At 39.7% G+C, this 16,178-nt stretch overlaps 1 protein-coding gene across 1 annotated transcript in view; it reads left to right on the forward strand.

Moving 5' to 3' along the window:
* The window catches only part of AHRR (aryl hydrocarbon receptor repressor), a 93,448-nt gene that overhangs the window by 15,654 nt on the left and 61,616 nt on the right, over positions 1-16,178 (forward strand). Inside the window, exons 2-3 of the mRNA XM_061448982.1 lie at positions 2,748-2,819; positions 10,194-10,375. Coding sequence (XP_061304966.1) covers positions 2,758-2,819; positions 10,194-10,375 — 244 coding nt within the window. The 5' untranslated portion in view covers positions 2,748-2,757. The remainder of the gene's footprint in view (positions 1-2,747; positions 2,820-10,193; positions 10,376-16,178) is intronic.

Here is a 16,178-nt window from a genome sequence, read left to right on the forward strand (position 1 = left end):
TGTGCCACTGGCAGGGAGGAAAGAGAAAATCAGGAGTGAAGCTGAGCTCAGGAAGAAGGGAGGGGTAGGGAGAAGTTGTTTCTCAGGTTTGGGTTTATTTCTTATTACCTTACTCTGATTGGTAATACATTAAGCTACTTTCCCCAAGTTGAATCTGCTTTGTCTGTAACAGTAATTGCTGAGTGATCTCTCCCTGCCCCTATCTCTCCCTTGTTCAGTTGAGGAGGGAAGTGATGCAGAAGGTTTGGTGGACATCTGGTGTCCAGCCAAGGTCAATCCACCACAAACATAAAGAAATGTGTTTTAATGTAAGGTCTCACAGGAAACTGAAGCAACTCTTTTGACATCTTCACCCTATTTCAGCTTTCCATTGGAGCAGAAAACCCACTGGGGTAGGTGAAATTTTAACTCTCAGACTGTTGCAAAAAATCAGCCTGTAGACTAAACTAACCAGGTCTTTGAGGAGACCTCTGGTGAGAAGACTTTATTTAAGCAAAGGCTGCAGGATAAACAAGCTTTCTTAACCTGGAACAGTATTTGTTGCACTGTATCGTATCATTCTTCGGTTCTGGCCCGGCGACTCACCAATATCAGGTCACATGAAATTGTCCTGGTAATAGGGAAGAAAGAAAGGTTCTGTCAGAGCACAGAAGTGCTCTGTACCTGACACTACACCAACTGGAGAATGACGGGTGTTTCCATCACCAGCTAAAATTGAGAGAAGGCAGCTAATGACTTATTCATCTGATCTCTATATTATGCATCATTTTAGAATGAATTTTCAAGGAAAGAGCCATAAATGGCTGTGGTTAGTTGTGTAATGGAGTAAAAATGGAATGTAGGTTTAGATGATTTTGATAAAGTAAGCTGACAGCTGTCTGTTGTACAAACACCTAATTTTCCAGATGAGGGAAGTATGGTAGACCTAATCTAACTCAATTTAGTGAAGGATGCTGTGCTGCTGAGGACTAGTTAAGAATTGGGGAAAGGAACTGGGTCAACAGCACGTGCTGAAAGGAAAAGGAGGGAAACTACAAGCAGAGTTCCTCAACTATCAGGTTTTATACAATGGCATTTTTACTAAGAAATTTCATGCAAAACCAGATTTGTAGCAATAAACTTCATCAACACAGAAAAGGACACATTTCTCACACAGCAAAAATGAACTGGAGATTAACTGCATGAATGGGGTGCCTAGGCACTTGGCCACTAGAAGTCAGTTCATCCATAAACTGTGAATTCGTTTATTGGAAACGATGCATGAAGACAGAGAACTGTGCATATTAGGTGACCACAGGATGACTGTGAGCCATAAATTGGATAATGGCTATGAAAGGAAAAAAACAGTCATGCTACTATCAAGTGAAATAATTCCCATTAAGAATTAACGGTTTGTCAATAAATATGAGTATGTATGCATCTATTAAATACTTCTAGGTTTTACTTACTATACTGTGCATGATTATGTTTATCTGTGCCTCAGACAGATTGACTGAAAGGAGAAAATAAAGGCTTCTAAGATGATAAGAAGAGTACAAAGTTTGTAACATGAGAGGGGAGTAAAAGAGTTTGGGTTGTCCCAGAATAGAAAAAAGAAGGCTAACTGAAGATATGACTGATATTTAAAAATATGCCAATGAGTAAACACGACAGAGGAGGAAGAGCTATTTAAACTAAAAGACAGTGTTGGCAGAAGAACAAATGGGCATAAAATGACCATGAACAAATCTCAGCTGGGAAGCAAAAGGTTTCTAGTTATCAGAAAGCTGTCTCTCAATGAAAAGCAAAGCTCCTCGAAACAGTTTTTAATTGAAATTCAGAAAGTTTATGATTGCATTACATGACATATGTTTCTTCAGTAGCAAGGGATCTGATTCAGTGACATAGAAGCTCCTCTTAATTTTACAACTTACACAAAGCAGCAAATACTCTTGAGATACAGTAACTTCTCAGGCATTGTGCACCCGCTGTTGAACAGCACACAGCAAAACTAAAATACTCTTTCATACAGAAAGATGATACTCAGCTTGATACTCAGCTAATCTCCAGAAGACTTAAACAAACTGAATGGAAAGACTTGTTTCAGAACCTGCAATATCTCTAAGGCTAATGTGCTCAAAGGGAGCAGTAATAAGGTTAAGTTTTGTCTGAAAATTGTCACCTCCATCAGCACTGCATTGGGTCCTAGTGCTAACCACGATACCATGTGTCACTTCTCAAGCTGCCGACAGATATACTTTCAGTCTTTAAAAATGAGGTTGTGAGGACCTGGGAAAATGCTGATTTGAATAATTGCATCCTACTTATCATGGTGTCAGTAATGGAACACAATATTGCTGTGTATTAAAAATGATGTGAAATCCTCCCTGCAGAAGATGATGGATAGTATTACTCATTCTTATTTGTTTAGCTGAGTTTAAAAATGAGCCTAGAAGGGGAAAAAAATTTGGATATCCAATAAACAGGATGTATTTTATACCCATTTTGTACCATATCTGGAATGCTTAATTTGAAAAAATGAAAATTGAATATAAACATCAATATTCTAATAATATTAAGGTAGGAAATTGGAATAAGCCTTAATCTTCTATCTTAACTAATGCCACCATGCTTTTTAGTGTTGTTGAATGCCACACTCAAGGAACAAACATTTTGCTCGGCTGAATTTTCTCGGTGCTGTCATTTTGTACAGCAATATGAAATCCAGAAACCTCTGAACTAAGAAACATACTCCTTTTGTTTTGCAGCATCCAAACAATGATTCCTCCGGGGGAATGCCTATATGCTGGGAGAAAAAGGAGGAAACCCATTCAGAAACAGTTAAGTATCATATTCATCAGGAGGTATCTCCCTCCAAATATATGCGCTAGAAATGCAGTAAAAGGAGTTCCTTCCTCTATGGTCCACAAGCACAGGAGAGACGTAATAGCTTTCTCTGCAGTGAGAAACCCCTGGCTGGGAGGCTGGCTTTTCATGGTTAAGACTGGCTCCAGAAAGGATGCTGAGTGTGGGTCAAGCTGTCCTTACCCATCACTAGGTGTCCCAGGAGGAGCCCAGTGGTAGCTGTGGTGTGTACTCATTGTGTACAGAGTACACTGCCGTGAGGAGACAGACAGTGCTTTTTCCTAGTCAGAAGGTAGTGCTGAACTAAATGTCAGCTGGGCAGTGCCTGGAGGGGTGACTGCTCCAGCTGCACTTCTGTGTTCCCTGGTGCCTGTTCAAGGAGAAGCTGTGTGTCGAGGGGCACCAGCGTGCTGGCTTCCCCCTTCCTTGGCTTAGCCTTGCTTGGGGCATCGCTACGTCCAACATGTGCGAGCCTGGAAAGTGGGTCAGTTCAGCCAACTGAAAAAGCATACTGGTGACTCACTTCTTGCATAAAACACACATCATTTTCAAACCACTATTTACTCTGGGGTTGCTTTCATTAGGAGAAAAGCAGGAGAGAGGAATTGTATGTGTGAAGGCAAAGCAGAAAAAGAAAAATAGCAATGGGAAGTTGTTACTACAAGATGCTTGAAATGGGAGGGGGAGAAGGTTGCTATCGCTCAAATGTAAAATGATTTCCAGATGCCATAAACCACTCTGTGAAATGAAGGTTTTTAATAGAATCATCCCACATCTTCTGTGTTACACTTGATTATATGGTTATGAAACCCACATTTTTGCTGTGTTAAAATTATGAAGTAGCACTGGTGGCTTTCACAGATGATTTAAGGATGAAAAGGTAACTAAAATAGATTTCCCTATTTTTGGTTGTTCAGAGCTTCTAAAAATAACCCACTTGGCTTAAAGTTGTATATATTGGTCCAAAGTCAAAGGGGAGTGTCTCTAAATGTTTGAGTGAGATCTGTTGATTTTGTTCGGGTTTTGGAGAGTAGTTGCACATGAACTACTTGTTCCCACTTAAAAATATCTCTTTTAGTGCAGAATACATCATAGGTGACAATTTCAATAGACAAAGATAATGACATAAAAAAAAGATTCTTCATGCAAAATCAGTGTTAAATCCAAAACGTATGTAACATTTCGGCACTACTGTTCAAGTATGGATGTGGATATTTAACTTTATAACTGCATGAGGTGTGGACTGCTCTAGTACATGAAATTACCTCTGTGCAGAACTGTTCATGTTCATTTTTGTGAGAAAGGAGGGGGACGTGCAGTTGCTGTGAGAACCATTGAGCTTCATGTTTGGAGTGTGTATGCTAGCTAGAAATTTTCCCAAAGGTCACTTCTAGATAAATGCAATGATTAAGAGAACCACCTCATGTCAAAGGGTGGGAATGTCCTCATAAGCCTTTTTTTAAGTTCTGACTTCAACAAAATCATAAGCAAAATCCAACATACTTTGATGGAACCAAGTTTTCACCTTAGGAGCCATTGCAGTATGCTACCTTGAAAATAGCTTTGCTATTTTCAGTAGAGGTACCTGAGCATGAGCTTATCCAGCCAGAACATAGAAAATTTTGATTAGGAAACCTGATTTTGATTAAAACAAAGGGGATCATTTGTATTGTTATAATACTGAGCTCCCTCACTGAAGCCAGCCCTCTATTTTCTGTGGTTAGTTACTTACCACTTGCTGAGGATGGTTTCTCAGTTCCTGGTAACACTGGCCTCTTCCTTATCTGCTTGTGGGCTTGGTCTCTGGTAAGCCTTTCCTGTGCTCATTCCCTCACTCAGGGACTTTCTAACTCTCATCTAAAGAGGCTCTGAATGACCAAGAATGACTGGCTGACAGAGCTCCTTTCACAGGCTATGTCCTTCAGTTCTACAGATCTTACTGACATTTCAGGACTCCGAGGTATCCTTACTGTTATGCTGCCTCAAATCATTTATCTTGAATTTAGAAGGGTAGACAAAGCCTATTAATTGAACAGGATATTTAGTCACGATTTTCATCCATGTTGTACCATTTTTAGTACAGCTTTTTTTCTCTTACTTGGTAGCATAGTGGATTTTCTGCCATGGCAGAAAGTGGATTTTCCCCTTGCCATTCTGATAATGAATCATGGTAGATGCTGCCACCTGTTCTGGGACAGGTATTTGTTCAGTTGAATAACCTAATTTTTCATAGGAATTAAAGTTGATGGGAATTCTTTGGCCAGTCCTAATGATGGGTCCTCAGTTTTTATCATTTACAGCCTCTAGAATTTAACTTTCTCCTGACAAAGGAATAAGCAATCTCAGGTGCCAGTTTGAGCAGAATACTTTGATTTCTGTACAGATTCGTGGATTAGTCCTTTTGCCGGTCAGGATTCCAAGGGCAGAGGTGCAGCTTTCCCCTCTGCAGAACACCTGAGATGTTCATATCTACCCATACTCAGTGCATCCCAGGAAGGCAACTCTCTGCTTCTCCATCAGCTTTTTGTGATCAGGCTGTTAAACCAGGTGGTGATCCTGCATATGGCTTTTAATACAGGATGTCACTGAATTATATTGCTCATCATGTTCATGGCTTTTCAGGTACAGACATTCTATTCTGAGGTAGTTTTACAGAACAGTAATGAAAATATATGAAGAAGCTCCACAGGAGAATTACAGAATCACAGAATGGTTTGGGTTGGAAAGGACCTAAAGCTCATCCAGTTCCAACCCCTCTGCCATGGGCAGGGACACCTCCCACTAGATCAGGTTGCTCAAAGCCCCATCTAACCTGGCCTTGAACACTGCCAGGGATGAGGCAGCCATGGCTTCTCTGGGCAACCTGTGCCAGTGCCTGAGCACTCTCACTGTTTACTGTGTCACTCCCCTGTTTAAGCATTTAAGGGAATTCAGAGACCCACAATACTGTGGAAGAATGTGTGAAAAACTTGTTTCACTGAGGGGATCTAATATGTTTGCATCTTTTTCTCTACACAGAACTAGGAGAGTCTGCCTTCATTAGGTTGCCATTGTTCAGGCAGTTCATCAGGTTTAAGTTCTACTTTTATACATGCAAATACATAAACTCCCCTAGCTGTTCTCCTTTTGCCCCAGAAAGCTGCCAAACAAACCCCATTAGATGTGGTCTACACTAAAGAATTTTGGCTTTTCTGGACTCAATTCAAACACCTGGAGCTCGGACTGATTGAAAATTTTCCATCAGATAGGCTTTTCAGCCAGAGAACTGGATTTTTGACTAAAGGAAACATTTTCTACCAAGTGTTTGTTTTCTATTGGAATCTAACATTTTACTGGTAATTCAAGCATCTGAAAACTAAACCAACACTAAAAGAGATCTTGTTTTTAACCTCAAACTAAAATCACTGTGCTGAAATTAATGTTTATATTAGAGATGCTAAGGCAATGCTGTTACCATTTGAGAGCTCCAGCCACTTCTTCGTCTCAAACCCTGGCATCTTGTAAAACTCTCTCCCTCCAACAAAACTTTTCTTGTAATGTTTTACAGCAACTTAAAGGCAAATTACAGCTGTCTTAGCTCTGCGTGTATCAGTAACTGCTCCAAACTGCCCACTTCAGCCAGAACCGTACCAGTGCCAGGGTAAACAGGGACTTCAGGAGGTGCAGCTCTTTCCTGCTTCTTAGTCTGCATTTTACTGTCCTCTGTGGCATAGCCCTTCCTCTTCCTTGAGATCACACTATCCCACCTCTCATTTGCTCTATCAGTTTGATATCTTCTTGACCATTACTTCTGCTTTTGCCTTTCTTTGCTGTGAAGACCCAGAAGAGGTTGAAGGTGGCAAAGGTCCCCCTTCCCCTCAAATAGCTTTCTGTCATTTGGTCCTTTTGGTTTGTAGAAGACGCCGAACATCTGCAAATGCACAGCTGGCACTGGAGCTCAGCTCTACCAGGATACCTGTGCAATGCTCAAGCACATTTCAGTGGCTGTGGGTGCTGGTCAGTGCCTTCATGAGAATCATCTTGCTGTTACTTTGTGCTTAGCCTATCTGTTGCATCTTATGGTCTCTCTCTTCCCTTTGCCTTCTTACCAAATGCTTGCCATCATAGTAAATAATTAGCTTTTTCTCAGTTTAGGTCATCTGCTGGTTTAAAGGATTCTTAATAAACTTATTCAGAGTAAACTTTTCGTTAACAGGGTAGGGCTCCCGCAGAGGGTAGAGAGCAGCAGGCAGGGCTGTAGCTGCAGGAAATTCCTCTGCAAGCTCACCAAACTGGTTTACGCTAGTGGCAGTCTGTGTGTCATAGGCACACTGAATCATTACAGCACAAATGGCTCAGTGCCTTACGTTTGTACCACCGAAACGGGAAAAGTTCTCTGCACCAGCTCCCACACTCAGTTCCTACTGAATGGGGACGGCTGATATGGGTCTTGTGCAGGTAGAAGGACTTGTAACTGCATAGCAGCATTTGGATGGTTTAACGACTCAAAGAAAGAAATGCCAACTTTATTCTACACGTGCTACTTCACTGTAGTAGTGTTGCATGAAAAGTAGAGTAAGAAAGGTATCATCGAGTGAGTGCTACAGAGTTTGAGAATCTGGAGTTTAACAGAAACACAAGCACTATCTACTATCAGCTCAAAATAAAGGCTAGAATTTCAATTTGCCTCAGAGCAGCCCACTGAAGAATTTCCCTGCCTGCCCTTTTCTGTTTATGGATAGCTAAGCTGGCCTTTCCATGGAACTTGCATTGTTTAAAATCGCATCCACTTGGCACCTCATTGCCACTTACATCAAACCTCTGTTTGGATTCACTCCCTTACTGAATCATTTCCTTAAGTTTTCAGGAAGACTCTGTCCTGAACTTTCTCTTGCAGTCTTTTTACACCATTCCCTGCAATCTCCAGAAAACTGTTCCTTACACTCAGTGCAAACACTGCACATAATGGCCTCGAACCATTCCTCTCCGGCAGACAGCAGTCACTATTTTATGTGGCAAGTAGACTTGAACAATTTCTATTTCTAGTCAATGTAAATCTTGACAATTTTTGCCCCTTGAACTCATCAGTCTAAATTTCCTTACTGGAATTAATTTTTTTCTGTCCTAAATTGCTTCCTTGCTTCAGCTGGTTTGTCAGATGCAAAAAGCAATTAGTAAAAGCTAATGTTCTTCAGTTTCTGATCAGCTATAGGCTACGTTCCCACAGAATTACTGCTTTCCACAGGTCAGACATCCTTTTGGGGTCACAGTGAGGATGGCTGAGCTTCAGTGTCTACTGCAAAAATTAGTGCCCACTATGCACAACCTTTTTGGGAAAAAAAAAGAAGTTAACTGGAAAAGTGAAAAAAGAGTATTCCTACTTTGTTTATTACATTATTTGCTGCTTTTTTTGCTCTCTGTAATGCAAGAAAGCTTTGTATTGATTCCAATCAACAAAATCTTCCCCATGTCTTTGAAAGCAACTGGTTGTATTATTGAAGGGCCACATTGTCAGTATTGGCAATTTTGAATGAGAAAGCAGAAACTACCTATTTTCACTGACACCTACCTCAAATATATTTTCATTCATTCTGTTCATCAATGTGTCCTGTTAAAATGAAGTGAGGCTCTCAAAGGGAGCACAATTTTTTCATGCCTATTTTGCCTTAAGAGATTTTTAATTGGCAGCAATTACAGGCACAAAACATCAATCCTTTTTTTTTTAACTAATTCATAAGCACATTTTTTTAAACCACAGTTGCAATGATAATATTACACTTATAAGAGGGTAACATGCAAAGGTTGTAATTTAAGCCTTTGACCATCTTGTGAAATACTAACGCTTAAACTTCAGAAATTATTCTTGAAAAATATAATAAATTCATGGAGCATGGAAATGCAGTAGTAAAGTGCTGCAAATAATTAGTTTTCCTCTGATTCTCCACTGGAGCACCAGTTAAGATACATATGGTTATGATCCTCGCTTTAGTGAGGTGAAAGTGGAAACTGTTAGCACACCCATATTTTCCTTTCCTACCAGTTCCCATTCTTGAGTATTTTTCCATCTTTTCCTCATTGATTTTTTTTTTTTTCCTCAATGTCTTTTATTCTGGAGGAATAAGAGACATTGAGAAATGCCTCAGGAGGAATGTGGCAATGTGGTACAATAAGAACTTGAACATGGGCATTACAAGAGTGCGTGGAGAACCAGCAGACAGCACTAAATCCCCCGGTTTGTTGCCAGCTCAGCTATAGCACTCAGCTATAGCACTCCCCCTTCTCATATTGTAGGTCCATCTAGTTTATGGCTCCAGTGGCCTGTGGCCCATTCCTGGATAATGCAGTTGACTACTGCTGGGTCCAGCAATGGCTGTCTGCTGGAGATAACCACCTTCTCAAACTTACCACTCAAGTCATCTTCCTTAATAGACAAGTCAGTTCTTCAGCACTGGCCACCTCTTGCTATTGTGCTGGAAATCAGGTTCCCGTTGTGTGCAAGTACACCAGGTTTTCCTTTTCTCCCTCTTGAGAGCAGCATCTTACACATTCTGTGAGAAGAATATCAGCAGACACACCAAAATTGAGCTTCCTCATTTGTGATGTATTTCATCTTAATGCATTTTCACTATAGCTTTTCTGAGGTATCCCGTCTTGTCTACTGCATGAGAGGGACATGAATTGGGGATGGACTAGGAGGGCTTGGCTTAGAAATCTGGGTAGCATCAATCCTTATGTTGTAGGAGAAATATCAATGATCTTAAGAGAGAAACCATATTTTTATCTTTGTTATTAGTGATGTAGCAAGGTAAATGTAGGTATGTTCACAGGATTTTTGAGCTTGAGGAAAGAACATCTTTTCACCCTTCTTCCCATACTTTTTAAACTCATGTCAAAAGACAGGCTCTTACTTATTTTCTGACCCACAGGTTAACTTAGAGTCATTAAACTAATTGATCTAAGATGCTTTGAATGAATGCAGTGGGTATTCAATGGGTTCATGCATTAGTCATGGTAATTTTCCTCTGCTGTTCTTGACCCTAATTTCTACAGCATAGATGAGAAATTGTTTTTCCCTATTGACCAGAACATGAAGATATTAACCATTCCCCTAGAGTGAGAGGGTTCTGAGTAATAGGTATCAGTTCTTCATCTGTTTTTCACTGGGCAGATGTGGAAAAACAGGCCAATGTCCATGTCTTTGCACTATGGCAAATGAAGAATGGTTTTCTCTTTTTGGCAGGGGACAGAAAGATTTTCATCTCAGCTAGATTAAATATGCCTGTAACCAACTAATTGCAGACAGCGTCTCAGTCTCTGGTTGTACTATCTGGAGGTAAAACAGGTAATCGAAAATGTGTTCTCCACCACAGAAGGCCTGCAGTTGGGAATGAAAAATCGAATCCTTCAAAGAGACACAGGGACCGCCTGAATGCAGAACTGGACCATCTGGCCAGCCTCTTGCCTTTTCCACCCGACATCGTATCGAAGCTGGACAAACTTTCTGTCTTGCGCCTTAGCGTCAGCTATCTCCGAGTCAAAAGTTTCTTTCAAGGTAGGTCTCCAAGATATTGATATCCCACTAAAAGTCTCCCTCTCATTTATTGCTGTTTTCTACCAAACCTGAGTAAAATTAGCAAGTAGTATTGTGCAGAGAAAGGAAGAAAAAAAGCAACCTGTTGTTGAACTTATTTTGGGAAGTTGTGTTGGAAATGTTGTGCATTTCCTTATATGCTGTTTGTGTATTTTTCACCAAATAATGGAATACCCCTCACCCTTCCCCAGCAGGCTTTCAGAAACAGGAAAAGATGACTGTAAAGCCCCAAAACCAGCAAAGAGGCCTAGGGCAGGTGTAATGCTTGTACATACGCTGAACTGCCTTTTTGAAGCTATTATCATGGATGTTCACAATACCTGCTTAAAGACGATGTGAAAGTCAAACAACTCCTGCATTACCTGTGTCGGCTGTATGCCAAGAGGAAATAGGCTTGCTTGAAAGGCCAGAAAGGTCACTGTCTTTCAGGATAAGTGAGATCCAAAGTTTAAAGTGTTGACTAACGCTGTAATAGGCTACCCTTTGGTTTTGTAGCTGCCTGGTACACTGCACAACGAAAGCCAAATGTGCATGTTCAGATGTACATAATAAGAATTCTCCCACATTTGCAGACAGTTTTCGTTTTTTTTTCTGTTGCGGAAGAGTTCACAAGAGCAAAATTCAGATTAGGGATTTAACAATAAAAATCCTCTCCAGAGCTGTTTAAAAAATGATGATAATAAAAAAGAAGCCTATTTGAAGGAGTATAATTGGCCAAAACTTACAGGTGGAATGCAGAGGTGAACAGAAGCATTTTTTAATGGACATTATATTTTCTTTACTACTCTTTCTTCCTGTCCGTTACTATTCTGTATTACATATAGTGTATACAAAGGAGCCCTATATTTTTATTTGGTGTTTTTTTTGCTTAGAGTATAAGATGTGTTGGTTGGTTTCTTGCTTTTAAAATATATTTAAATATAAAAGAAACGCCAGTTTGAAGAAGCTTTGGCAGATTTCAGGGCGTTTTGCTGACATCAGATTACAGATGGTAATGCTACTGGTAGCAGGAGACTCCCATGTCAACTGTAGCAGCTGGTTCCCTAGCCTCCAGCATCCTGCAGTTTCCAGAGTGTCTCTCTTTCCCTTTGGACACATACCTGCATGTTACGGCTCCTTCCTCTGAGCTTTACTTTAGTTTCTTTTGGATTCACAAGCAATAAGCTGCCTTCAGCTGTCTTTACTACTCTTATGCCAGGGTTTCTAAGATCCATTGTCTTCTTTTTTACAGGGATGGGATAAAAGGAAAACAAGCAAAGCCAGACTTCATTACTCTGAAATGTTCCATGTTTTGAGAGATTTTATTTAATTTAGTCCCCAAATTACCTAATGGAACACATAGTTTGTGTTCCCTTCATTCTTATTTTTAAATGTTTACATCATGAAACTAAGGTTACAGAAAGCATTGTTTATAGTAAAGGAAGGAAACTACATGCCATTTTAAGACTGGAGAGCAGGCTGGAGCTTCAGAAGGGTGGAGTGGAGGAGAGGTGAGCTATGGAAACAGAGCTGGGTGAAGAACTGGTGCTAACGTTTAGGTAAGGGCAGGAACTGCAGCGTCCTCAATGGATGTCACAATCTACTTCCTTGTAGTTGTGGAGAAGTATGGCAGAATCTGACTTTTTTAAACAAAAACTTCAGTAGGAAGTCACCTAAAAAAGCAAACAAAAAATAGCCACGCCAGTGATTCAATCTTTGTTGTGATGAAAGAGGATAGACAAGCTGAAATGGCTTGTTTGTGGCTTTTTAAATCAAAGGATGATACTAAGTTGGAAGCTGTTATAAATGTTGTGAGGACAGAGAACAGAGCACTGGCATACAGAAATGTCACAAAATGAAATACCCCCCCCAAAACGTGTCTGGAAAAAATGACCTAACAAATCAGTACTAATTCACTAAGGGCAAATTAATCGAGAGGACCTGGTGTTCAATAGGAAAGAGAAACCTGGAAAAGGGAACATGAAAACAGTAATCAAAGAGGGACAGTGGTCAGCAAATAGTTCTGTGCTTGTAATTTGATATGTTGACATAAACAAGAAAGCCAAGTGTGGATTTTGGTCTGTTTGCCCAGAGGCAGCTTGTCACTGCGCTGGAAGGTTATAATCCCTCTCTGCATGAGACCAGCATGACTCCATCTGGAATACAGCTTTCTGTTGTGGGCATCTCCTGGTCACAAGGGCATTAGTACATATTAAGGGGTTTGGAATAAACACAGGCAAGAAGTGACTGTAAAGTTGAATGGACAGAAACAAAAAGAGTAAAATTAGCTTAAATAAGTACAGTTTATATGCTTCAGCTGTTTGTCTTCATAGGAGAAAAAGATGAGAAGGGAAGGAATTGCTTAGGATATTTTAGAGTGACACAATGGAGGGCCCAAGGAATGGTGATGAGCAAGCTGAAATTTGGCTTGATTATTAAGCAAAACATATCTGTAATGAGTTCTGTTCAGCTACCTGATATTCCTAAAATTGATGCAGTCGAGACTCAGGATATTCAGATTTATATTCTTACAACACAGAGGCACATGCATCATTTGTTTAACAGAACGTTCAGTGAGTTTTAAGGAAGTTAAGCTTAAATTCCATGTTTTTAAAAAGCACTTGTAAGAACACATTTTTTAAAAACCATGAATAGTGCTATTTGGCACATAAATTGGTATATATGACACTGCAGATTCATAGGAGTTCAGCAGTTCCCATGATAATTATAATTACACACCTCCAGCAGTGCCAGAGATTTCTAGACATGCTCATTTCTTTGCCACTAGGTGTCCTTTCAGCAGCTGCTCTGCAATACTGGGTGTGTAGCACAGATGTTGCGTTTGTAAAGATCAATAGCCAGTTAAAGGGAATGGAGTGACCTCACCATATTGATTTTAAGTAGGAAAATCATTTTGAAAAGAGTTAGGTATTAGGTGATAGAGAATATTCATCGCTCATATAATCCCCCATTAGTGACTATTACAGGTTCCTACCTTGAAACATATGGCGAGTTCATCTTAGTTAAGTCGTTTAAGCAAAGGCCTGGTTCTTTTCAGAATTTAGATCTGGTTGTTGAGACAGATTTTTCTAGTATTCAGTTTAAGTCACTATGGTGGATTGCCTCCCTCATTCTTAGAAATGTTTTCCTTTGACTTCGCATCAGTTCTCCTGTCGACTTGGTTTACAGTCTTCGCATCTCTGTTATCAGTTGGCAGTGGCTCTATTAATAGCCCCACTCCCCCCAAGCTATATGCATTTAGTCATTTTGCATTTTCCTGATAACTACTTCAAAACGGCTTGCAGCAGTAACCTTCCAGTCTCACCAGATCTCTTGAATAAAGCAGCATAGATCTGAATCAGTGCTTAGGCTGGGTGACATCAATTGCTACAGGAAGCTGTGCCGGCCACTTGGCCTTAACAAAAATTTGACTTGGGAGGGGCTGCTGCGGGAGTGGAGTGGTACTTAGTGGCTGCGACCACTTGAACTTGCTGGGCCCCTGTCTTGGCCATATTCCATATTGTCTAATTGTAGTCTGTCTTCCTTTACCACTCTTGGCAATACATCCTTTAGTACTCCGTACTTCTCAGTTTTTCCACTGTCGGAAAAAAGGTGGTCTTGCTCCACTTCAAAACCAGATCCCTTTTGTTGATTGTTTAAATTGTTTCCTTCTAGTATAGGCATTATTTTTGTAAATAAATGTAAAAAAGAATAACACCTTTTTCTTTTACCATCTCAGATCCTTTCTGAGAAGCAGCTAGCTTAAGCTTCTCAATACCTGTGAGGAAAATAGTTACAACATTTTAGATAGACCAATAGAGTTACACCTAGGACTTAAAGCTCCTCATCTTTCAGTTCTTAGTGTAACTAAACTTATGGTGGTAAGCCACTCAAACTTTCCTCCAACGTACCATTAATTAATGTTAATTGCTTTAGCCATAATCATTCGTAATAAATTGTAACTGACGTTGCTGCGTACAGTTTTAGATTGCAAATGCAGAGACTTCAGTATGAATCAATTTTTTGATTGCTCAAGAAGGGAAGGGGGTGTATTTCACTACATAATTTATATAAAAAGTTATTTAATTCAATAGCTTTTTATGTTTCCCATCTGGACATTTTATGCATGCAAACGTGTATTTTGTGTTTATGCACACGTACTCTTATGCAAACACAGAGACATGCATGCACACAAGCACTGTTGTCATCCCAACGAAAATCTCCCTTCCAGTATTATTTTGATTCCCTGTGTTTATTTCAGACTTCAGCGCCTTCTCTGTATTTACTTACTTCCAGTCTTCATTTCATTTGAAAACTGAAAATCAGAGAGATTTATGGATGACTAAACAAGGAATAGAGAGACTCGTAGATTAACTCTGTGAATAAATATATTCAAAGCTTCTATACATTTTCTATTTAAATTGTAATCCAGATCTTTCCATAGTCAGTGACGGTCGAGCATGGAGGCACGTTGTTTGACTTGACTCAGACTAAAGTTATGAATGGATTTTAAACTGAATTACTGTAGAGTCTTAAAAAATCTGCCTACAAATGTCAGTTCATTTGTTTCCACATAATGTTTTAGATTTTAGGAAACAAGCATAGAATGGACTTTCCTGAGTAAAGAATCAGCTATGAGGGTCATTTGTCTAATGTCTTTGTACAATCTGGAATGTGAGTGATTCCACATATTCCTTGGTAATCCCTAACATGCAAGCTGGAGCTCCCCTATTGCAGTTTAAGTCCTCCTTCTGTAGAAGAACAATTTATTCCCTTTTCTTATGGCACCTCAGCTTTTACAGCCATGAAGGTGTCCCATGTTTCCTTCAGTTTTCTTTAGACAGAACAGCCCTACCTTGCTCCTTCACTTTGGTTTTTTTTTTGCCGAGGGCCAAATTTTCTCTAATCATTCTTGTTCTCTGCTTCTGTCTTTTTTTTGTGATTAATCACTAGTAGGTACAATGAATCCTTCCACTTTACAGCAAATAATCGGTAATCTGATTATCTCAGATTATGGATTCTTAAGTAAGCTTGGACTCCCTTCCGAGAAGATTCTTCAGTTTATTTATGAGAACTTGAAACAGTAGGAATAGCCTTTTTAAAATGATGAAGAAGTGTAATACCTATTCTTCCCAACCACATGTCCAGTTGTAGAAGGTAATTAATTTAGTGTAGCATAGCAACATATCCTTGACAGATTTGTTGATTTTACTTATTACCTCTGAGTCTTTCCAAATAGGTTGTTTGATAATTTTTCTCCAGTATTTTTCTAGGAGCTGAAGGTCAGTTTAGTCTTCTTACCATCCTTTGTTTTCTTCTTCCCTTACTTTCTAAAGATAAAATCCACATTTGTACTCTTCAAAATTCCCCTTTCTGTCATGATTTCTCATTGACTAATAGCTAATAGCTCTGAGTATGCTTCAGCTCATACGTTGCAATGAGTCTCGCCAGATGCAACTAAATTTACCCAGGCGCCTGAGGTACTAGTCTTGTTGCTGGTGTTTAGTGGCAGTTATCTGTCTAATCCTAACTGATGAAGCAAAAAGATGCAGTAAACACTTAAAACTTTCTTCTTATTCCTTTTTCCCCCCACTGTCTGTAGTTTCCCTTCTGCTGAGTAGCAGAAAACTCATTTCCCAACCTTGTATTTTTAAAGGATTTCCAGCACGCTTTTTACAACCTTCCTTTTCTTCCTGTTTCTTATTTTCTGCATTGGCTTTTCTGTTTCTCTTCTTATACCTGTATGTTTTATTTTATTAATTAAAAAAAAAAAAATCCTGTGAGC

This window comes from Pezoporus flaviventris, unplaced genomic scaffold (assembly GCF_033815535.1).
Source record: "Pezoporus flaviventris isolate CSIRO_AGI_PZ_B2104156 unplaced genomic scaffold, CSIRO_AGI_Pfla_v1 ptg000007l, whole genome shotgun sequence".
In the NCBI taxonomy this organism is placed as follows: domain Eukaryota; kingdom Metazoa; phylum Chordata; class Aves; order Psittaciformes; family Psittacidae; genus Pezoporus; species Pezoporus flaviventris.